The sequence below is a fragment of the Panthera onca genome, chromosome B3, assembly GCF_046562875.1.
Source record: "Panthera onca isolate mPanOnc1 chromosome B3, mPanOnc1 haplotype 2, whole genome shotgun sequence".
In the NCBI taxonomy this organism is placed as follows: Eukaryota; Metazoa; Chordata; class Mammalia; order Carnivora; family Felidae; genus Panthera; species Panthera onca.
In genome coordinates, this window is record NC_138344.1 from 38975527 (window position 1) to 39000035 (window position 24509).

The 24509-nt window shown below is 52.7% G+C and overlaps 1 protein-coding gene across 7 annotated transcripts in view; it reads left to right on the forward strand.

Moving 5' to 3' along the window:
* MEGF11 (multiple EGF like domains 11) overlaps positions 1–24509 on the forward strand; it is a 351328-nt gene that overhangs the window by 125677 nt on the left and 201142 nt on the right. For all 7 annotated transcript variants that reach the window (XR_009605913.3, XM_060618215.3, XM_060618217.3 and 4 more), the window contains exons 3-4: positions 1177–1278; positions 5518–5618. Coding sequence is in view for 6 of the 7 variants with exons in the window: in XM_060618215.3 (XP_060474198.1) it covers positions 1177–1278; positions 5518–5618 (203 nt within the window). In the remaining variant the exon portion in view is untranslated. The remainder of the gene's footprint in view (positions 1–1176; positions 1279–5517; positions 5619–24509) is intronic.

Here is a 24509-nt window from a genome sequence, read left to right on the forward strand (position 1 = left end):
AAAGAGCCAGAGAATTTCCCAGCCCCCCGAGTCCCTGGGCCTTGCTGACTGCTCCTGGCCCCGCTTTCTGAATTTTAGATCTTTGACCTTTCGGGCATCAGAGAGCCTGCTGTGGACCCACTCGGGGAGCCGGCCTGCTCAGCCCCCTTGCAAGCAAACCAAGAGCTTCCTCAGGCAAAGCAGACGGGCTTTTATAGCCTGGATCTAGCCATCTGGCCCAGGTCAGTGAGCCGTCTGGGGGGAAGCAGTGAGGAATACCAACCTACATAAAAATGAATTCCTGAAGTCTCAGCTGGGGCCCTCTCCCAGCCTGCACAGCAAGCATGAATCTTCCCTTCAGCATCCCGGCTCGACCGCCTTTTCATACAACTCCCGGCAGGGGCGGGCAGGTAGAAAGACATATGGGTCAGGCTGAGATCCGCCCCCCTCTGTGACTTCTACCCACTGTTCGGGTTTACAGCCAGCAGGCAGGATAACGAGGTGCTCCTTGGATTAGGGGATCTGGGGCATGTCCTTGATGCTCCCCCAGCTATCCCGGAGACAAAAGAGAGCGGAAGGTAAGTGACCTTGGGGAGGTCACTTGGTCTCTGTGATGTTCATTGTCCCTGTTTGTAAAATAAGGCTACTAGCAGTGCCACCTGTCTTAGAAGATTGTGAGGATTAAAATGAGCTCAAACACTTAACACAGGGCCTTTAATGAGTATTCGCAGTTATCGGTACCAGCTGTGTGGCCCGGGCAACCGGCCTCTCCCTGAGCCTTAGTCTTTTTCAGCTGTGAAATGGGACCACTTTGCTCTAAGGGTCGGCTTCCCTGTAGACGCGCTGAAAACCATAGAGACCCACACAAAGTATGTTGAAACTTGTTGGCTCTGCCTTCCAGAGCCACGTAGAATAAACCTAAACTCTGCTTCGTTCATTCTCTGATAAATGAACTGGAATTTCAGAAAATGAACCGGGCCAAAGGGCAATAAGGGATGTGCCTTGGATCCAGCCTGGGGTCGGGGAGGTTTCATTGCTGAGGGCATGCAGGGCAGGAGGAGGATAGCGGGGTGAGGGGAGGTTTGAGCGGCTGGACACGTGGCTGTGGGCCCGGCTCCCCTGGGGAAGGAGACCCCATACCAGCTGAGCCTCTCAAGTGCTGACCATAGCTTCTTCGTCCTCCCGCCTGACTTTCAGCTATGCGGTGACCGTCCAGGAGTCATACGCACACCCCTTCGACCAGATCTACTACACGCGGTGCACAGATATCCTCAGCTGGTTCAAGTGCACCAGGCACCGGTGAGTACCTCTCTCGGGGGGTGGGCTGGGGAGGGGGTGCTGGGCCCTCAGAGTGTGGCTTTGTGCCGGGTAGTAAGAGTCTCCTGTAGCAGCCGTAGTCAATGCACTGCCATCTGAGAGTCCCTGCTGAGGGCTTCTATCTGGCCAGAGAAGCTTATGGGCAGGGTAGGGCAGAAGTGCTAGAGAATTCCTGCCCTTGGGGGCGTCTCTCACCCAACGAGAGGTGGGGAGTCGGTGGGTAAGTCCCCTGGTTCCCTCACTGGAGGGCAGAGGGGAAAACTTTGAGGCGTATTCTACACATATCCCAGCATACCCTGAATTGGCTGCCTCTTCCACCCTCTTTTTCCCTCTCCCCTCCCAGGGCTTCCTTACGTTACCTCCCCAATAAACTCCTTGTCCTTGAATCTTTGCCTCGGGGTCAGCTTCAAGGGGAAATACAACCTAAGACAGAAACCTCAGAGCAGGGGTAGCCCCATGCCAGGGCCTCTGGTTTGGAGAACTGAGCTCAGGATAGGACTTGGCACCCCCTCGGCACCTTGGCAGGCTGCCCACGGGAGACACTCAGTCTAAATGACTGCACGGGGCTCCTGCTCCCTTGTCTGCAGCGCCCCCCGCAGGTCACGCCATTCTCTCATGTTGCTGGGGGAGAGAGGAGAGGAAGGAAGAGAACACGTTTTGTTGGATGACCCTGGGCAAGCTGCTTTATTTTGGGATTCCCAGTGTGCTCATCAAACATACAGTGATCCTTGCCCTGCCTACTCACAGGGTCCAGTGAGGTCAGGGATGTGAAAATACTGGGAAAAATACAGGGGAAGATGGAAAAAAGCGAGCTGTTAGATCCGGGCAAGGTGGCACTATTATCTGAGGGTAAGCGGGGGAATGAGGGGGACGCCATCCCTTAGGTTTCTTTCCTAGTTGCTCAGCATCTGTGTTGGTTTCAGATTCCTTTTGCTTCCTCCTCCTGGGCCTAGTCCCTCTTTGTGGTTTATGCCTAAATCACGGTGGGTAGCAGTGTGGCTGGGGAAATTTGCTCTACGCTGAAAAGCCAAAGTCCTGGTTTTCATGTCTGAGTGTAGGACACGATAGCTGCTTTTAAAACCCTTACTGGCTAATTCCAACATCTGGGCCACTTCAGGGTTGGTCTTCATGGGTTGTCTTTTCTTTAATATAGGTGATATTTTCTAGTTTCCCTTTTCTTGAGAGAGCGAGCAAGAGAGAGAGAGTTAGAGAGAGCGTGAGTGAGCATGTGTGAGCAGGGAAGGGGCAGAGGGAGAGAGAGAGAGAAAGAGAGAGACAGAGAGAGAGAGAATCTTAAGTAGGCTCCATGCCTAGCATGGAGCCCGACACAGGGCTCTATTTCACAACTGTAAGTTCACGACCTGAGCCAAAACCAAGAGTCAAGACACCTAACTGGCCGAGCCACCCCGGCGCCCCTCCAGTTTCTTCTTATGTCTAGTCATTTTGAATTATATTCTGGGCATTATAAACAGCAGAGACTGTAGAGACTGAGTTCTGTTATATTCCAACCAAGAGTATTGATTTGTTGTTGTTGTTGTTGTTGTTATTGTTTTGTTTTAGCTATCAGTTAACCTGGCTACAATCAATTTCCCGTTCAGTATTTTTAGTCTTAGCTGGACTGTGTGGGACCTGTCCTCCACACACATAATTCAGGGGCCAGGAGTTTGGACAGAGACTTTTGTAACGAATATGGGGCTTCCTCTTTGCTGTTCTTTTTTCTGAGCGGGGTTTCAATTTTCACTTTTCAAGTTGCTGGACTTGTCTTGTGGTGCTTCAAACCAGTAAGGCCGGGTGCCTTCTCTCTGAATTGTAGCCGTCCGGAGTCCTTGTTGACTGGGTCCTGAACTTGGGCTCACCTTGCCCAGTGTCATTTCCTTTTTCCCAAGTGTGTATTTCCCTCCAGTACCCACCTTTGTTCTCTCTCTAGCACCTTCTGGTAGTTGTTTTTTTTATATTTCCCCCAGATTTCATAGTTGTTTGCAGGAAGGTTGACCCCATAGGAGCTATTCAGCCATTATTACATCCCCTTCCCCTCGCCCTTGACTGTGAAATGAGGAGGTGGGGCCCAATGCCCCCTTCCAACTTCCTCAGCTGTGCCAAGGTAGCCGCGTGTGGCCCCAGCCAAAGATGGAGGCGGAAATAGAAGCCTCCCTCCCTCCATGAGCCCTGTCAGACCCTGTGCCAGAGTCAAGTTTGCTCTGAGGTGTGGCTCTGTTGGGTTCTTGGAGGCCAGGGATGCTATCCATCAGCGCCGGGGGGAAGGCGAGTGAGTGGCTGCTTATTAAAATAGGCTGCATTCCTGGAACATGAATTATTTTGCTAAATCATTGAGTCGCCTTGCAGCTTTCCTGATGACCTAGAGTGTGTGTGCTGACAGCTGCACCATCAGTCTGCCTCAGTGCAGAATGGTTTCTTTAAAGGTAGCACCCTTCTTCCGACAGCCTGGGCCCTGGCCCCTTCCCTCTCCTGCTTCCCACCCCGGTGCTGGGAGCAAGCAAGGGTCTCCCAGACCAAAGCCATGGGAGACATCTCCGTCCCGGCAGGCTTTCACGGTGCCAAGACCACCCGCCCCCCCGCCACTGGAAGAGCTGAGGGATAAGCCTGTGTGGTACGGCGACCGGGTTGGATGAAATCTAAGCCAGCCCTACCTCGTTCTTTATCTGAGAGGCCTACACCACCCCTGAAATTGCCAGGAGCTGCCTTCCTGTGTCACGGAAGTAGCCTCACTGTGAGGCCGGCTTACTTCCCATTATGGGCTTTTGACAAAGTAGAATGCCCTTAGTTTACGACATTCCCAAATATCATAGATTTCCCCAGAAGCCCTGCACTGTCATTTGTCATAAAGCGAGGGCTTTAAGGACTGGGAGGGCTGGCCCAGCCTGTGCTGTGGGACTCCCTTCCTACGTTGGCCTAACCCTCCATGGAAAGCAGGCTGTAGGCGTCTCCCATGTCTGGTCCCTGATGCTCTGCCCACTGGGGAGGGGTCTGCAGGGAAGGCTCCCCTGGGGTGTTGGTGGGGGAAGTGAAGGGGCTCTGGCTTCAAGGCCCAAGGACTTGGGGTTGAGTCGTAGTCACATGTCATGACCTTGGGGAGTTACTTCCTCTCTCTGGCCTTTAATGGCCATTTCAGTCTCTTCCATTTTGACCCTGTGTGTGAGGAAGGGGCTTTGCCTGTCAGTACCCCATTTTGACTCCCTCTTAAGGACTCATTCCACCCACCATCCATTTACCTGGTCTTCCTCCTCACTCTGGCCTTCCTGTATGGCCAGCCAGCCGCCCTGTGGGAACTGGCACAGGACAATAAGGGAAACCTGGGGGCACTGAAATTAGACTGATTTGGGTTCGAATCTTGGCTCTGAAACTGATCCGTTGTGTGACCTTGAGCGAGTCATTAACTTCTCTGAATACCAGTTTTCTCATCCATAAAACAGAAGAGGGATACATAAGACAAGAATAAAAAACCCTAAAAGGGAAATAAAATAAAGGTGACATAGTAATGCTACCTGCCTTGGGCAGAGAATGGAATGAGATTTCGCCTATAAATCTCTGGCACAGGAGGAAGTGTCAACATCTGTGTCAGCAGAAGAACGGGAATGCAAGTCTCTGACTTCCAGTCCAGAGTTCCTGCTCCCTGGGCCTTAGTTTCTTCCTCTGCAGGGCCAGCGGTCAGTTCTGAGCCTTCCGAGGGACGAGGACATGTTATTTTGGGGTGACGGAGGTTAATCTGCTTCCTGGGACTGAGTCAGACTCAGGGGACCCTTTGCTGACCCCGTTTTGGTTCTCCAGGTGTGTGGACCAGTCCCTAGGAAGCCGTGAGCAGTCTGCTTGTTGGGGCAGACACTCTCGGGGCCCACACCTCCGGTCTAGGTCACCCTATGAGCTCCTCTGGGGGGTTTTAGGAGAGCCCCTCCACCCCCCGCCCCGGTCACCTTCCACAAGTACCCCAGAAAGTATCTTCCGAAACCCTGTTCAATATCACGCTGAAGAGACCTGGGAAAGTCAGCAGGTGTAGCAAACGCCGCGTCAGTAATACATTCTGCATCACAATGGCCCAGATGCAGCCATCGATTTTTCTTTATTGTGTTCCTTCATATTTGAAGCCGCCATGCATTTTAAAGTAATTATTGAATGGCATCCTCCATGTAGCTTAACACAAATATCATTCTAACGGGAGTGATTGATTTTCAATACTTTCAAGTGGCTTTCTCCCTTGTGCCTTAGGATCAGTTATAAGACGGCGTATCGGCGTGGCCTCCGGACCATGTACCGGCGCAGGTCCCAGTGTTGCCCTGGCTACTACGAGAATGGAGACTTCTGCATACGTACGTAGGGGCCGCCTCTGTTCTGGCCTCGCTGGGGTTGGGAGGCGAGGGGAGAGAACAGAGAAGGGAGGTAAGCAGGCCTCAGCCGACCCGAGCGCTCCAGAAGTCCCTGCCTGCTGCTGGCTCTGAGGGGATCATGGGTCTGGTATAAACACATTGCGTGGGATCACATGGGATCAATGGAAGCAGGTCAGTTCCAGGCTTTGGTAGGGTCAGGAGAGAAGTGGACCCTTCCGGGGAGGGTGCTCTGAGGAGCAGTGGGGAAGAAGGGCTGAGTGGCTGGTACAGATCTGAAGGGCTCCAGAAGGCTTTGTCGGATGGAAGGAGACTTGAATGGATAAACGGTGACGAGATGGATGAGTGGATGGATGGATGGATGGATGGATAGAGATTGGAAGGGAGGAAGGAAGGCAAGCTGGATCATTGGATAGCAAGACCATAGTACCTAGAAGGAGGATAGCAAGAGTAAGACAGATCACAGGGGGCCGGTTCCAGGAAGTGGGGGGGTTTCCAAAACTGATCGGGAGACACTGAAAACAAGGGGGGGTGCATGAAAGACACATGGAACCTCTCCCCCTGTTTGTCTGCAGTGGCTCAGTGCTCTTGGTGTCCCCAGAGAGTCAAGGGCTGAGTTTCTGGCAGCTTCAGGCCCTCTGGGTGGGGGTGGGGGAGCAGTTCTGTGCAGTGGGAGATACCCAGGAACCTGCGGATCTGAGTTCTGGTCCCAGCTTCTGAGGCATGTGGCTTTGGGCAAGTCATTTCACCTCTCAGGAAGAATGACTCCAGGGCCCTGTTGGAGTCCAATGGACTCTTTCCCACCACCTCTGACAGGTGTAATGGGGCCAGGATGGGGCTCTCCTGTGGGCAGTAGAGGGTTGCCACTGTGGGAGAGTGTCAGAGAAGCTGGGAGCCCCCCACTATTAATGACATAGGGGAATCCACCCCCAAAACTTCTGCCTCTTCATTTGGAGGCAGATTTGGAGAGTGATGTTCCTTGTTAGCATTCTCCTTGCCCTTTGGGTGGGTAGAGTGAGCCAGCACCAGAGAGACAGTTTGGGCAGGGTGGGCGTGTTGGCGTTGGGAACGAAATGACAATTTTCCCCTGCTGATGTTACGTATCCCCTCTTGCTGGAGAAACTCGATTCTAATTGCATTATAGGAACGAATGAAAAATGCTCCCACAGATGCGTTCACTGATGATGGTTTTGCAGGAAAAATACAAAGATACCCAAAGCCATCCCCAAAAGGCTGTTTCTCAGGAGCAGGGCAGAGGACCGGGCTGGGACAAGGCCTTGGTTGGCACATCACCTGGGATGGCGTTCCTATGGGGACCTGGGTGTAGATGTGAGATCAAGACCAAGCTTTACTGCTCTTCTGTCTGCCTGGAGGAGAGCGAGAGCCAGGCATGGGGGGGTGACAGAGGACTCATAAAGCCTAAGCAGAATGGATGTGAGTGGCCCTTCGGGGCTCAGGGCACCAAGATGGACCCAGGGAAATGATAGAGGGAATTCAGATGTCAGCACGGGGCTCCAGGAACAGATGAGCACATTTCTTTTCTAATTTCCATTAGCGGGTGTTGGTAAAGCTCTTGGAAAATGAAGACCAGGGCAGAAACACTAAGTGTCCTGATTGCACAGGCCCGGTCTTGCTGACTGGGAACGGCAGCTTGTCACCTCCTACCTACTCCTTATGTAACGGCCAGGTACTGCCTGCTGAGCTGGTGGCCACAGGCCAGGCCACCTCCAGGAAGCCAGCGAGAAAAGCCAACTTTAGGACTGAAGGCTTTTTCTGAAGGGGGACAGGAGAGTTTCAGCAGTGGGATGGGGCACTGGGGCATGCGGGGTACTGGTAGTGCTGACCCAGAGGGGCAAGAGTCACACAGGCCTGGGTTTGAGTCTCAGCTCTGTCCCTCCCAGCTTCTTCCTCTTTATGCTCCTCCTCATCCTCTTCAGAGCACACCCCCTGCGCCAGGCGCCGTTCCGGTCACTTCATGTGCATTCATGGATCAGCTTCTCACAACAGCCCTCTGAAGTAGGTACTCTTACTTCTCCTATCTTATAGATGGAGAGACTGAGTCACAGAGTGAGTAAGTAACTTGACCAGGGTCGTACAGCTAGAAAGTGGCAGAACAGGGATTTGAACCTAGGTTGTTTGGCTCTGGAGGCTGCCGTGAACCTCTCAGATGGGCTGCTGCCCTCTCTGTGAGCCTAGGCAAGACGTCACCTCTTGGAACCTCAGTTTCCACTCATGTAAAATGGGGATAGTAATAACCTCTACCACCAGACACAGGGTAGGGGCTTAAAAAATGTCAGCTCCCTTACTCCATGGCTTTGGGTCTTAACATTTTTTTCACTCTTGGCTTTTGTTTTAATTCTCCAGATCACCATGGACCCTCTCCCTGGGAAAATGCACATGACATATATAAACCTATGTGCACACACACACAGCCCTTCCTTTGCACACAGTTGCAGTGGGTTCATGGATCCCTCACATCCCTCACAGAGTCTTTGAAACCCTGGTAAATCATTTCTGCCATGTGTTCATGTTTATCCATTCGATTGACACTGTTGCTTGTCGACTTGTTGCCTACGCACTTGGGTGCGCATGAGAGATGGTTGCTACCCCAAGGGGCTTGCAGCCCTAGCAGAGAGAGATGATCTGGCACACAGATACATGCCCCCAGAGTTGCAGATGCTTCAACGAGCATCTTGATAAAGTAGAACCGAGTGGAATGGAGAGACTGTCTTCTTCAGCCATGCCCACTTAGCGAGAGTTAATGAGACGTCAGCTCTTGACAGAAGAGTGACGGGAGAAGCCCTTGAAGGGTGTGCCACCAGCATTTATTAGACGCCTATCGTGGCCCACCCACGGTGCTGTGCCTTGGGATAGAAGAGATGGGGTAGAAATAGCTCCTGCCCTCGTGGAACCTACGGTCTTGTTGGGAAGGCCAGGCCACATGCAGAAAAATCCGTGGACAACAGCCGGAGAAGAATGTGGGGAGGAACCCACAGACCGGACACGCTAGGCGGGAGACCATGCTGTGACCTGCCGTCACTCGGGGGGCTTCGTGAGGGTTTGGGCTGGATGGAATGGTATCTTTGGGTGTGGTTGGGAGAGAGGGAACCCCGTCAGCAAAGGCGCGGAGGCAGCTGGCCTGAGACCACGGGGGTGGGGGAATGGGGGAGGCAGATCTGGCTGGGGGAGGGGTTGGGGGAGGCAGTCATTCATTTCCCAGGGCCGCCCTTGCAAAGCAGCACTGCCTGGCGGGCTTCCCCACCAGGAGTGTGCTGGCTCACACCGCTGGAGGCTACAAGTCCAAATCTGGATGTCAGCAGGGTTGCTTCCTTCTGAGGGCTGTGACCGGAGATCTGTTCCAGGCCCCTCTCCTTGCTTCTGGTAACTCCATTCCCCACACAGCCTTCTCTCTGTGTCTGTGTCGCTCTAGGTTTCCCCTTTTTGTAAGGACACCAGTCAGATTGGATGAGAGCCCACCCGAATGACCCTGTTTTAACTTGATTACCTCTATAAGACCCTATCTTCAAATAAGGTCACATTCTGAAGATTTGGGGGTTAGGCCTCCAATATATGAATTTTAGGGAGGGAGACAGTTGAACCCGTAAACAGGTGAGTGTTGGCCATTACTAGCATTCTTTCGTTCCCGCTTATTGCAATGGGAAGAAAGGAGGGGGATCAGCCAGCCCTCACGCAGGCTTTGCCAGCTGTCCAGGAGCGAGTGGAGACCCCAGGGGCAGGGAACTTGCATGAGGGAAAAATGGTAGCGGTCAAGTGAGGGATTGTGCCCAGGGTGCCAGATGAGAAGCTTTGCAAACCCAGAAGAAGCATTCAGGAGTCGATGCCCTGCGGCCCCCTCCCTCTCCAGTTCTCCTTCTCCACCCCTTGGGGACCAGAGAAACTCCCGAATTCACCAGAACCTGGTGAGAACCCATCTAATGCCTCAGGACTGAGGCACGAGAATATTACCCATGCTCTGGGTAGGGGTAGGAGGGCATCATCTTCCCTCCAAAACGGCCTTTTTGGAGCCCGTTTCTTAGCAGATAGTAGGAGGACACCGGCCCGGGAGTAAAAGCCGTGGCTGACTCTGCCACCAGCTAGATGTGCAGTCTTGGGCGAGTCGCTTTGCCTCTCTGGACCCCCCATGGCATAGGATGGATCATCCCTGTGGGTGGAAGGAGTAAAGATCCTGAAATGCATAGAGCTTGATACATGCAGGGTGGCACTACTGTTTCTCTTCTTTGTGCCATTTCCTCTGCCCCAGAGCTGCCGTCCATATCCCAGAGGCCTTGGCAGCCCTTCTAGAACCTTCTGCACCAGAACTGCCCACCCTCTCCCTTAGCTACAGATACAGCTGAGTCCCATATTTCCTAAGGATCATTGGACCCAAATGGCACTTCTCTCTTTCTCCTTTCTCGTGAGACAGGCCAGAGGGCACCTTTGCCTCACAGAGCCGGTTTTGTCACGTAGGCGGTGGTGTTTGAGATATTTGGGGAAACTCTGCTCTTTGAAAATGTTAGGTTGTATCAGACTGGATGGGCTTGGTTATGATGCAGTAACAAACACCCTGAATCCCAGTGGCTTAAAACAATAGACTTCTCTTCCTTGCTCATTTTGCATGACCGCTGTTGGCTGGCTGGGGCCTGCTCGCCCCAGGACCCAGGCTGCTGGAGCACGAACTTTGCAGTGTTGCTGGTTGCCATGGCAGAGAGAAGAGAGCTCTGGCGGGTCAGAAATATTTAGTGAGCAGTATTAGGGCTTATCACCCTACAGATGCCGTGGTAATCACAATTCACTCACGTGTGTTCTCGAACACCTGATAACCTAGTAGAAGATTCCCCTGGAAGACACGTTTGAACACAGACTCATTGAGCCCCAGCCCCAGTCTCAGATTCAAAGATTGGAGCTGGGCAGCCAGAGAACGTGCTTCTCTAACGAGTTCCCAGGTGACGCTCATTGGGAACCACACTTTGAAAACTGCCGAGGATGGTGGGAAAGCAGATTGCTTAGCAGGTGCATCCCATTGGTAGTCAGGCCCTCTCTCGATGGGCTAGAGGAGAGGGCCTGCTTCAGAGTAGCCAGCAAGGAGGGGGAACTGGTCTGCCTGATCCCTCCCTCCCTCCCTCCCTCCCCTTTTTCCTTTTCCTGGAGGAGGTAATGCCCCCAGACTTCCTAAGTGGTGTCCTCCAGCCCTCTCACTGGATGCTTGGAATCCCAGAGCCAGCCTCCCCGCAGTGTGGGTTTCATCCTAAGCAAGAAGTAGAGGAATGAAGCTCCAGGCAAGTGGCTGACGGGCCCCACACCAGCAGCCCTCCCCACTCCCACCATTGATTGGGGGCGGAAGAGGGGTGCAGGAGGGGTGGGGGAGGGGGTTGCTAAGCCTCCTGGAAGGGAGACTGCTCCGGCTCAGTGTGCATGTCCTGGGATGGCTAAGGGGGAGCCGGCAGGGGACGATCTGGGATACTGGCTGCACTGAGGGCACCCGGTCCGTGCTTAAGATTTAACTAACTCCAGCAAACTCCTCACACCATTTTTGGGATTTAAGTACCCCTGTCTTATGATCGCAGTTGTTTTTACAGCGGATTGTTGTTTAACTGTGAATTCAGCTCCGGTTTACTGATTGGCTTGCTCTTCATCTCTCCTTGGGTCTCACTCCTTGCTAGATTTGGCCTCATTCTTCTCGAAGGGCCATCTGTGTTCAGGGGTTTTTCCTGGGAGGGTCCGTGAACGAACGCCTCTCGTATGCTTTACTTGTCTGAAAACGCCTTTGTTTTACCCTCACTCCTGAGTGGTGCTTTAGCTGCCTGTGGAATTCTAGGTTCTCTGTGATCTTCCCTCAGGGTCTGAGGATGTTTTTCTGTCGTGTTCTGGACCTCGTCTTTGCGGGCTAACGCTTGTGTGGGTGTGGAGTTGCTTTCATTCACACTGTTTGCTCCTCAGACGTATATATCCCTTGAAGCTAAATTTTCATGTCCTTTATCCATTCTGGAAAATTCTCGGCCATAGCTCTTCAAACGTCCCCTGTCCTTCATTCGCTCAGTTTTCTCCTGTTGAAGTGCCAAAATGTTGGATACTCATTCCACTTCCTCTCTCCTAGGCTCTCTTTTTCCATCTCCTTATCTCTCCATGCTGTATCTTGGAAATTTTCCTCAGATCCATTTTTCAAATCCTTTGGCTCTGCTAATTACCCTGTCTGTTGAGGTCTCCATTTCAACAATAGCATGTTTCATTCCTAGGAGTATTCTGTTTTTCCTTCGGATCTACAGGTTTGCTTTTTTTTTTTTTTCTGTAGTGTCCTGTTCTTTTTTTTTTTTTTTTTTAATGTTTTTATTTTTGAGAGAGAGAGAAAGTGAGCAGGGGAGGCACAGAGAGAGAGGAGGACAGAGGATCCAAAGCGGGCTCTGTGCTGGCAGCAGTGAGCCCCGTGTGGGGCTCGAACTCACGAACCGTGAGATCATGATCTGAGCTGAAGTTGGAGCTTAACCAACTGAGCCGCCTAGGTGTTTTCATTATGAATTCTAATCCTTTGCTTACTACTTTAACTATGTGAGACATATTGATGGTCTCTTTCAGATGGTTCTATTTTGAGCTATGCTATAGAGTCAAGATAGTTCCATCTTGGGTCCTTGAGTTTGGTTAGCTCAGAGTATCCGTTCTGCTGTTTTTGGAGATAGCTGACTCTCCCTTGTGATGGATTGTTTCCCCATATAGGTTGTAGTTTCTTTTTTCTTGTTTTTTTTTTTTTTTTTTTTCCTTCTTTATCGCTGCGAACTCTTGAGCTTTTTTTCTCCTCCCCACGCCCTGGGGTGTGCATGTGCCCCACCCATGAGTTCTGCGTTTTCTTAGTAGGCACACGACTGTTGTTCACTGGCTCACGACCAGTCTCTGCACTGATCTCTTGGTTTGGGATTCCATGCTGAGGCTGGAACTGTGGCGAAGGCGTGGGGTTTTTGTTTTTGTTTTTTTTTTTGCTTTTTCCTTTAAAAAAAAGATGCGAAATTCACACGACACAATGGCTAATGGTATTGACCATTTTGAAGCGTGCAGGAGAGTGGCACTTAGTGCATTGGTAACGTTGTGCATCTGACACTTCTGTCTAGTTCTAAAACCTTTTCATCACCCCTGAAGAAGACTCTGGTCCCATTAAACGGTCACTCTCCATCCCCCCCTCCTGGTTTCTTGTTTCTTGTGGAAGACTTTCTGCTCATCCGGAATCCCTTATTTCTCATGTGGCCGGTGGGCCGTATTTTCAAGTTTCCCCTACATGGAGCTGGTAAGTCCCAAGGCCATCTGTCCCTGTGTGGGTGTTAAACCCCAGGCTCCTAGCCGGGACTGGGGGCTGCGGGCAGCGGCTAGCTAGGTCCCATGCTCCCTGGCCTACCTTAGCTTCAGTATCTGCCCTTTTGTCCCTCCTGTAGACTCACTGCTCTTTCTTACACTTGGCGGTTTACCTTTCTCTCCTTAGAGCGCAGATATCTACATTTTTGGTTTTTTAGTTGTAAATTATATTTTGGGGGCATTTTTGTAGCAGGAGGGGCCTTCATCAGCCCTTTCTCCATGTCACTGGAACTGTACCTGTTTTATAGCGAGCGGTGGAGTCGGGGGGGCTTTATAACCAGACCCAGTGACGTTCAGGGCAGTGCTTTCGTGGACTGAGGGCTAGCTTCGAACAACAATAATAAAACGGTGTAACGTCTGGTGGTTTACCCTGAACTTTCCCTTACGGTATATCACTCACGCCTGACAGACTGGAGGAGTGTTACCACCGCCCTTGCACAGCAGGGGAAACTGATGCCAGGGAGGCTAAGTGCCTTGTCCGGTGGATAAGTGCGGCCCAGGAGTTGAGATCTATGCTACTTCTAGTCCTTCACTTCCCCCCCTGCAGAGGGTTTCCTCTCGGTGGGAGGGACCTGCAGCCAGAAGAGAGAAGTGGGGCCGGACAAGAGGGCAGGTGAAAAGGTTTGTAGGAAGAGGAAGGGACGGAAGACAAACTGATTTGATTTCAGAATTTTGCAAAGGTGGGTGCAAGGATGACCTGCCAGGATCAAAGTGTGTGTGTGTGTGTGCGCGCACACGTGTGTACAGAGATGTGGGTCCTGTCTGAAAGCCTCTCCACGTAGCTACTAGGAAAAATCATTCCCTGCTGACCTTCTAGGAGGCTCCCCAGAGAATGCAGCCTGCTGACAGGACCAGAACCAGTGCTGATGCTTCTCCCCCAGATCACCAGCACCTGGTGCTGAGCTTTGCTGCCTAGAACAACATCCATTCTTCCATCTGTCCATCCATCCATCCATCCATCCATCAACATTTATTACCTATCTATGCCTTGAATGCACTATGGAGTCCTGGGGATAGAGGGATGAATAAGAAGCATACAGTCTAGTGGGAAATATATACACTTAAGTTCTAACACAGCATGATAAGCACACTTTAAATAAGTAGGCAAGGAAACCAAGGGTCACCGGGCTGGGGTGTGTGTGTGTGTGTGTGTGTGTGTGTGTGTGTGTGTGTGTGTTTGGTGGGGGGCGGGGGGAGGAGTAATGGCTGTTTAGCTGCCCCAACACATCCTCACTGAGTGGCCAAAGTTGGTGCAGCCACTACGATCTCCTCCCCAGTCTTGTGGGCTTAGAACATTGATTTAGGATGCCTCAAGTGGCTGAGCTCCAGCTGATGATGCACACTAACCAAACTCATAAGATACTGATGCTTAACCCTGCTGCAGATTCATTCATTTCCGGTGAGCAAACAGAACATTTGCTCTCCATCACTTACTAGTGCTTTTCAGGTCCTCATAAAGAATTGTTGAACAAGTGAATCCACGGTAGGGCACCAAGGCCCGGGGGGTTCTCTGGACACTGCTCCTGTTAGCACCTATTTCGGATTCCCCCGATTGAACTCTAGAGCACCATCTGTCACTCTGCCCCACTGGTTGTGATACTGCCTTGCATGTCTATCCCACTCACAAGTGAGTTCCCGAAGGAGGGGGACCATGTGTCCTACACGGGTTAGTCCCAGGGCCAGGCACAGTGCCTGGCACTTAGTGCTGAATAATTACTGAATGAGGGAGTAAGAAAGTGGGTGAATGAAATAGACCCTGAGCACTGAGAGACCTCTTTGGGAGAAGCAACTATAACTCTGGGGAATTGAAGGGGGAAGGGAGATCCAAAAAGACTCCTTGAAGGAGGTTAGTTTTGAGCAGAATCTCAAAGGTGAGTGGGAACTTGCCAGGAGAGCAGGAGATGGGCAATGGTTAAGACAGAGAATGAGTTTTGTTATTTTTATTTATTTTTAATTTTTTAAATGTTTATTTTTTGAGAGAGAGAGAGAGACAGAGTGTGAGCAGGGGAGGGGCAGCAAGAGAAAGGGAGACACAGAATCTGAAGCAGGTTCCAGGCTCTGAGCTGTCAGCACAGAGCCCGACATGGGGCTTGAACTCAAAAAACGCGAGGTCGACCTGAGCTGAAGCCGGATGCTTAACCGACTGACCGACCCAGGCGCCCCAAGACAGAGCATGAGTTTTAAATCCCATTTCTTCTCCTGGGTGACTCTCTGAGCATGTTAGTTAGCTTCTCTCTGCCTCGGTTTTCCTCTTCTGTAAAATAAGGCAGGGCTGTATTAAGTTCCTGCCCGTTTGGGCTGTCGTGAGGATTAAAGGAGTTCCCACCAGGAAAGCATTCAGGGCAGGACCTGGCACACAGTGAGGGCTCAGTAAATGGTAGCTACTGCTGTTGGTGTTCTTGTTTTATGTTTATTTATTTTTGAGGGAAAGCAAGAGCGCATGAGTGGGGGACAGGGCAGAGAGAGAGAGACAGAGGATCCCAAGTGGGCTTTGTGCTGATGGCAGTGAGCCCAATGTGGGGCTTGAGCTCATGAACCATGAGATCATGATCTGAGCTGAAGCCGGACGCTCAACTGACCGAGCCACCCGGGTGCCCCTGCTGTCTGTGTTCTTGGTGTGAAGAGGGCACTTTGTGGCAGAGGCACTGGTGTGAGCAGAGGTGGGAAAGAGCAGACAGGATCAGGGCATCGTCAGCAGGCCTCTGGGGCCAGAGTGCAGGAAATGTGGGAGAAGTGGTACTCGAGAGGGCTGCGTGGGGCTGGGGCTGGACCCTCAGCACCACACGGAAGATCCTGGACAATCTCATGAGGGCCTTGAAGGGTCACGGTGGCAATTGCTCTGGGGGCGGCAGCAAGGGAGAGTCAAGGGGGTGAAAGACAAATCAGGAGGTGCGTGGGGATGGGGGAGCTGTGTATGGCTGTGCTCAGGCACCTTGGTCAAGAGGACACGGGATCTGGGGTCTGTCCGACTGCATTTTGCTGGCCTGGCCCTAAAGTTCCCTGCTAGGCCTTTCCCCCACCTGCAGCGAGTGCCAGCAGAGTCCGGTGTGCTGACACAGTCGTGGAAGGATCTAGGTGCTGCTTCTTAATTACCAGCTGCAGCTGTAATTAAACCTCTGCTATCCGGACTGGGCAGCCTCTGAGGGGAAGCCTTAATTAGTGTCAGAACAGCTGGGCATTTATGTAAAGTCCCCTTTTTGGGTGTCTCGGGCCAGGTAAAGCCTATGAAGTAGCTAACCTGTCCCCAACCTGACTTCACTATTTTTCTACGGGAACTTCCCAAGGGCCCTGCTTGCCATCTTCTAAATGCCCTCAACATCTATGGGATGCCAGCTCTGATTTCTGGTCCGTGTTGGCTGTTGGCTGCTTCTCTGATGTTCTCCCTGTGCCCGGCCCCAGCGGCCTCCGATCCATCTCCTCCCTCCCTCCCCTGTGCTGGCCACCTTGCTCTTTTGTGTATGCCCCGCGTGCCGTCCCCTCTGTCCGAATGCTCTTCCCTTAGAGAGCCATGTGGCTCTCGCCCTTATTTCACCCCATCTCTTCTCAAAAGTCACATTATCGGAGTCTTTCCTGACCACCCTATCTGAAATAGCAGTCCCCCAACCATCTTTCTGTGTCCCCTTATCCTGTTTTGTTAATTAACACTACTGTTACCTGATATAGAGACGTGAAACATATATATTTTTGTTTTCTGTCTCCCCAACTAGATTATGTGTTCAGTAGGGATAAGGGACCTAGCTGACCTCTCTACTCTTAGAACAGTACCTGCCATATAGTAGATGCTCAATAAATGATGAATGAACGAATGGACAAGTGAACTATAAGCTCCTGTGGGTAGGAGCACCCTTTTTTTTTTTTTTTTTTTTTTTTTTCCCAACGTTTTTTATTTATTTTTGGGACAGAGAGAGACAGAGCATGAACGGGGGAGGGTCAGAGATAGAGGGAGACACAGAATCGGAAACAGGCTCCAGGCTCCGAGCCATCAGCCCAGAGCCTGACGCGGGGCTCGAACTCACGGACCGCGAGATCGTGACCTGGCTGAAGTCAGACGCTCAACCGACTGCGCCACCCAGGCGCCCCAGGAGCACCCTTTTAAAAACATACTGTTGTGTGGTCTACAGTGGCTCACGGCGTACCACACCCAGAGTAGGGGCTCAGAAAATAGTGATCAGGTACCACCGATCCGAGGTCTGCCCCGCCCCCTCCCATATTTTTGATACTTCGCTCCTGTGCCCCCCCCACTGCTGCTTGCTCTAAGTGCTATACCCCAGGCCCCTCCATGCTGGGACTTCTCATCCTGTATCTTGCTTTCCCAGGTCCCCTTGTGGTCTGTGATCCTCTCTGCTCCAGCCAGGCACCCGGATTCTCCACACTCTCTCTCCCTGGGACTTCATTCCAGCTGCCCCTGCTCCCAGAACCCCTGGTCCTGCTTTGTCTAGTGGCTCTTGGAGACTCGGTGCAGAGCTGCGTGGTCTCTGGGGAGCCCCACCTGATGCCTCCCTCTCCCCTCCCAGTCCTGATCTCGGCCCCTCTTCAGCCCCACCTGTCCTCACTTATTCTTTCTCTCCCCGCACAGTGAGCTCCTTAGAGCCATGGCTGTGGGACTCCTCTGTGTCCCTAGCATCCATCACAGGGCCCAGCAGAGACACAAGCTTTGACTAGAAGACACTAGCCTTGGCTAGAAGAAGGATGTGTGGGCTAGCTTTTCCTGGGGACCCTCAAAGGACACCCAGAGGAGTGGTCTCTGGGCAGGACCTCGAGATCCCAGAGCGGAGGGTGACCTGCCTCAGATAGGGTCCTTGTCTCCATTTTCCTTCCCTCGGCCTCCCAGAGCCCCTCCCAGAGTTCTGGTGTCTACGCCCAGTGTCACACTCGTGTGCGAAGAGCCTGGGGATCCTGCTCTGAGGCTCCGTAGGGGGCATGACCCAGGAGGCTAACCCCCTGGGCTGGGACTGAGCCTCCAAGACATGAGGAAGAGAAATTGCTCACGTGGTGCCTCCTGGTTTGTCAAGCTGCTTCTTCCCTCCTGGCTCCTGGCCTTTGTAGCAGAGAGCTTTCAAAAAGTGGCCATTAATGGGCTTTTGGAGAGGACAGACAGGCCAGCCCCCAAGTCTCCTCTACTCTTTGCTCTTTAAGGGAAGCTGAATGGCCTCTGTGAAGGTGAAAATGACACCTCAGAGCCTCCCTTTGCTCCCAGTGGCCACTCAGTCCTCTTGTCTTTGAAGAGCCTTGATCAGCTTCCCATCAGTGGCTGGAGGGGGGACTAGCTGGGAGAGCTGGACGCCCTTCACGCCATGCTGGCTGGGCATTGGCCAAGGCTCATGGAAGGCCCAAGAACCAGGCGCCCCCCACGCCCACCCACCTTGTGGCAGGCAGACATCCCACTGTCTCCACCTTGTCCGTACCTGGGGATAAGAATGAAAATATTTAACCACATGTGTGGCACTTCCAGCAAGAGGTTAGAATGGAACAGGGACCTTGAGGCCTGTTGTGGTGCCAGAGTTAACTCTGTAGGTGTCAGACTATGGGCGGGGAGGGGCGGGGGTGGCAATACTTACCAACTAGAGCAGAAGTATTTAACTATGTTAATATTCACCACCCTGCTCCCCAGTCTAAGTCTAGGCCTGAACCTGAAGATGTGATACGTCTGGGCCCCGTATGTGATATGTGGATGCTTCGGCATCTGGCTGTGTGTACGTGTGTGCATAGGAAGTTGTGAGTCTGCCTGTGTGGACGCTACTGCCCACCCATGAAAGGGTGTCTCGGGGCGCCTGGCTGACTCAGTCCGTAGAGCATATGACTCTTTGATCTTGGGGTTGTGAGTTCAAGCCTCATGTTGGGTGTAGAGTTTACTTAAAAATGAAATCTTTAAGAAAATTTTAAAAAGGGGTATTGGTGTGGCATGTCCTTGACAGCGTAAAGGTCAAGAGCGCAGACCCTGGGACCAGACTGCCGCCTCCTGCCTCTGTGACGGGGGGGGGGGGGGCAAGTTACGTGGCCGCTCTGTGCCTCAGTTTACTCAACTGGAAAGTGCTGTACCGTTCCTTATGGGCTTGCTATGAGCATTAAATAAGTGGATGTATGTAAACCAAGCACATGGTAAGTGGTGTGGAAATGTTAGCTTTTATTATTACGTGTGCACTTGTCTATTTGTGAGCACTCGGCTTCGCCATGTGGGAGGAGCTCCCCTCTTCCCTGCTGGGTGCGCACACGCATGTTCGCGGTGTATACACTTGCTGTGTGTGTGTGTTGCATGTGTGCCAACGAAAAGGGCCCCGGAGCCCGCGTCTCGAGTGTAGGTCTGCGTGCTTGTGTGTTTAGATGATTTTTTTTTTTAACGTTTATTTCTTTTTGGGACAGAGAGAGACAGAGCGTGAACGGGGGAGGGGCAGAGAGAGAGGGAGACACAGAATCGGAAGCAGGCTCCAGGCTCTGAGCCGTCAGCCCAGAGCCCGACGTGGGGCTCGAACTCACGGACCACGAGATCGTGACCTGAGCCGAAGTCGGACGCTTAACCGACTGAGCCACCCAGGCGCCCCCGTGCTTGTGTGTTTAGACAGCGTGTGTGTTCTCGTCTCTCTCGGTTCTCCTGAGAGTCACCTTCCCCATCATGCTTTCCCACGTTCCTTTCTCCTTTTCAAGCAGCCAGTGTTGCTGAATTGTCACCAAGGGAGCCAGAACTGTGTCTTTGCTCGGGATGGGGTGGGAAGGGGGAGCCAAATGACACCATCAATCTCCTTCTGGGACGGAGCAGACCTGGATCCAAGGGCAAAAGCCAGGGAGGCCTCCTCCTGCCCCTGGCCAGACCAAGAACTGCCCCTCCGGCTGCCTTTACCCTGGGCTGAGCTGATGGCAGGGAAAGGGAATGTCTCAAATCTGGGAGCCAGGGGGGCTCCAGTGTAAAGGCAGGCCCTCATCCCGTTGGTCTGGTCAGGTGGAAGGACCGAGGCCTTGGCCTCTGTTTATCCACAAGGTTCCATCGCCAAACAAACTGCAGAGGCCTGATAGTAAATCAGCATTGGGTGTGATTTAGAGGAATGTTTGTTTGCTCAGCTAAGCTTTTGGCAAGGTAAATGCATAAGCTGCAGAAAATCTCTTGGAAACAGCCGCGGGGCTCAAACGCCCTTCAGTCCTCCATAAAGGATTCTCAAAATTATATGGACTAGATTAGTATCTCTATTACATAAAACTGTTTCAATGCCTGCTCTGGGCTTTGAGAATAAAGTCACTGGACAGACCTTTTGTTGCCGGGCCCCGCCAGCGCTTGGTAATTGAAGATTTTCCTTTAAAAGTGTGTCAGGTGGAAAGAGCTCCTAATTTACTAAGTGGAGGGGCCTTTGTTAGGGAGAGTGATGCTTTGTTCTGCCTGTCCCTTTTAATCTTGTTTTTGCACAATGGACTTCTATAAAGCACTACCAGCCGAGATGATTCTGGGGAGGGAAGCAGGGCTTCCCTGCCCTCTTCGGTCTGCGTCTTCTCTTGCTTCTCCTTCTTCTGGGCTTGGACCTCTATCCACAAGCCCGGGGACAGACTTTGTGGCTTCGCGGCAGCGGCTGCCCTAGTCTCTTTCTAATCAGAGCACACCCTCCTTTTTTAATTGCCTCTCTGCATGAAGCCCCGGAGGCAAGATCAGGTTTGGGGCCACGTTTGCAGCCGGTGGCTGGGTCTGAATCTAGATGAGGTCTTCAGCCCTGAAGTCAAATGCCATCTGGTGCCTGATGGGACGGTTTCGGTTGGAGGTTTTGCCCCAGTCCCGGGGCACTAAAGTAGCATTTGTTGTCTGAGAGTCCTCCCCGATACTGGCTTCTGGCTCTGAGGAGGTCACTGACCCTGGCTAAGAGGACTGGGGTTTTGCCTGTAATTTGGAACCACCCCCTTGGGGCTTGAGGCCACCGCGCCGCTGTCAGATGTGGGTCCCGGCCTGGCTTTCAGAGATGGGAGTTCTCCTCCCCCTGCTTGGCCATCATCTTGGCTGTGCTGGCTGGGTACAGGATTCTACCTCTCTGGGCCTTAGTTCCTCATGGGTAATTAGAAGACGCAGAGGCTTTGAACTTCTGTGACATAGGAGTTCCACTGATGGTGACTGTGGGGCAGAGGTTTTTCTCATTGCCAGGTCCGTGGGCAAAGTTAACATGAGGCCTAGGACCGAGTGGATAGTTTGAAACGGGAACCAAGCAACAGGAGGAAGAACCAAACACAGGCAACATGATTGGCCAAGAATCATGAAACAGAGTCAGGGAGATCCTCGGAAATGCTTCGAGGTGGTGGACATACATAGCCCTGGGATTATCTTGACAAGTTTCATGTGACCCAGAGGTTCATAAGCTTCCCAAGGGCAGGACCTCCCTGGCTTGCGTCTTGGACCTTCTGGGGCTGGCACAGGCCTTCCCAGTTTCCCCTAAAGATTGAACTACAAGGCAGGGTGCGGAGAGGGGAAGGAGGGGCTCACGGTGACACCGGTCAAGGTGGAGAAGCTTGTTCAGGTGCACCAAGCCCGTCGGGAACACATCCTCCGTAACGACCTCCTTTGGTGGAGCGTCACCTTCACAAAGTGAGGAGCTGAGCAAGGGGCTGACTTTTTGGTGTCAGGTGGGTCACTTTTGTTATCTCATTTTATCCTCAAGATGACTTTGCAGGAACTGTCCCTCCCTTTGTGCATGTCAAACTGAGCTTCAGAGAACTTAAACACTTTGCCCCGGGAGCCGACAGCTAGTTAGGTGGTGAGCCGGTTTCCAGGGGATCGGCTTGGAGGAAGCAGGGACTGTGAAGTCCCCGGGAAGCTGACCTGTAAGAGAACGGGGTCCCCGCCCCAGGCTGGAGGGCGTGCTGTCCTTAGCGCTCAGGCTCTCCAGCAGAACATTCAGCTGTGGCTCAGGCTCAGGCGCCTGGGTTACAGCCTTACTGTCCACTCCAACTAGCCGAGCAACTCAAGACACCCGGTTCCCCTCTCAGACTTTCTCTTGTATACAGAATAGGAGCGTCAACCTTGTCCTACAAGACTATGTGATGGGGCTTTGTAATCGCTAGCCCCTGAGGACACCCGCCTAACCCATCTGGCAGTAGGAATAACAGTCTTCCCCTCCCCCACCTCTCCCTCTTCTTGCTGCCTTATCATCATCAGAGCTATCACTTATACAACACAAACTAGATGCTGGGCCTCGCTTCTGTATTAACTCATTTAATCGCACAACACCCCCGTGAAGTAGGTACTGGTAACGTTCTCATTTTACAGATGAGGAAATGGAGGCACAGAATGGTTACATAACTTCCCCGAGGTCACCCAGCAATGAAGCGATACAGCCGGAAGCCAAGCCCGGGCATCTGGTGTTGGCTCTGTGCTCTTACCCACGCTGTTCTAGCCAGGGGTCTGCAGGTTCAGCTGCTACCAGGCCGCATTTGGAAGCTTCTGGTATCTCTGGAGGTTGAGGGTAGGTGGTATTTAGCGGATAGGACGGTGGCTTCCGCTGTTGGGCCCCTGCAGTGTGTGGTCACTCCAGTCCCCAACCTGGCCACCTGTCCCGCTCGTTCTCTATGCTAGTTCCCATTTCCTGCTGAGATAGAGCCTTGTTTAAGGAGCCCCGCTACATATCCTCTCTTTGCCTCACTTTCCTCATCTGCGTGATGGGGTGATCACAGTACCTTCCACTTAGGCTTATGAGGATTAGGTGAGTAAATTCACGGGCAATGATTGGAATCCGTAAATGCTTCAGTGTCAGCTCTTATTACCTGGTATGGCAGGATAATGCAGAGAGAGCTTTCCCGCTAGGCTGAGGGCCAGAGGAGTCAGTTTTCAGATCTGGGAAGAAGCCCTGTATAAGCGTGGGGTTGGGAGGTGGGGCACATGGGCCCTTCCCCTGACTTCCTAAAGAAAACGCTCGAAACCGTCGGAAAGGATAGCAAATAAATATTATCGGGCTCCTGGTGAGTGTCCCAGAAATGGGGTGGAGCCATCAAGCGTGCGGATCAGCTTCGTAAAGGGTGAGGCCCCAGCCATGGCTGTTTCCTCTAGGACAGCACACAGATGGCAACATTCCCTCCTAGAGAACAAAGAAAGTCTTTTTCTGCATGTCTGGGGTCCAGCTTGCCAGGGTGTCCTGGAGAGAAATGGTGACAGAGAGGGGGGTCCAAGGACCCAGCCTGCTGCGGACAGCAGGCATTTCCATCCAGAAGCGCTCTTTCTTTTCCGAGGGGCTCCCTCAGTGCATTCCTAAATCAAAGCTAGTCTTAAAGGTCTCCGTGAATAACTTTATAACGCCGATGGTGAAAAGATGTGTCTAAGGCGTGTCTGTCTCCTCCTGCCTGTGCCGAAATGAGCCTCCATCAAAGGGTGGACGGGAGATGACCTCCGAAGGTCACTGCCAGCCCGGAACTCCGGGACGCGCCTGGGTGAGGTGAGAGCGCACCCTCGCAGAGGGGTGGCGAGGCGATTTCCAGGCAGCCTCTCTGAGTCTGTGATGGTAGGTGCACCCCTTGAGTGGGAGGCTGGCGGGCCTCGCCTGCCTGTATTTACCTTGATGGAGCTTTAAAACACTGCTCTGACATGTGTACAGACCACACGTGGAGAAACAGGGATGCCTCAGCCGGAGGTCTTAATTACCCGCGAAGAACAAGAGATGGCTCTAAGATCTGAGAAGCAGCCTGTGCAAAGTGGTTCATTTCCCAGAGCAGGGTGCAGACAAGGGGAGCCATATGGCCCAGCGGTGGAACAGCTGTCTCTTGAGGAGGAACAATTCGGGAGCCTCCACCATCTGGGTGAATTACGGGACTTGCAATTCTCGTGCGTACGTTGCAGCCGCCCACAAACCCAGCAGTCAAGCAGGTGGATGATGGAGGGCGATGGGATGTCTCCGTGCCCGCTGCATGGCCATCCATCCCCAGAAACCCTGCCTCAGCGTCTGCCCCCTTGCTGAACTGTCCTGGCCGGGGCCTGCCTCTGAGGTCCTGCGGGCCAGGGCCCTGCTAGCTCCCCGGGGATCTCTACCATCTCCACTGGGCAGGTGGGGCCTCCACGTCCTCCAGAAAATACACCTGTCATTCCTTTAACGGTGGCCGCCGCTCGCCTCTTTGGCAGGGCTGGGAAAATCTAGTTGAAGAGTGCTTAGTGGTTTGGGGCTGTTCTATTTTCTCTGCTCTATGATCCATGTTAGGTTAAAAGGGCCAGAGCTGCTTTTCCTTCCCACAGAAGATAACTCAACCTGGACAGGCTCCCTCTGGGAGAGTTAAAGGTGATGAGGGACTTCTGGTTGGCTGGAACTTAGGTTAATATCCTTCCCCCAAAGTGGCTCTCTTCTGTCCCCAGCCCCCCAGCTGGTTGGAATGATGAATATATTCCAGTGGGTTCTCATTCCAAATGACAGCTATCTTCTTTTGCACGTCTGCGTATCCGGTGGGGTGGAAGGGGAATCACGGGGTGGGGCCCGCGGTGTGCCCGCGCCGTGACAGGTGTTCCTCCGATCTTCCGGCAGTGCTTTGTGGTGGGTTGCGTCCTCTCAGCTCACAGATGAGGGAGCAGAAGCACAGAGAGGCCGAGTAACTGGCCAG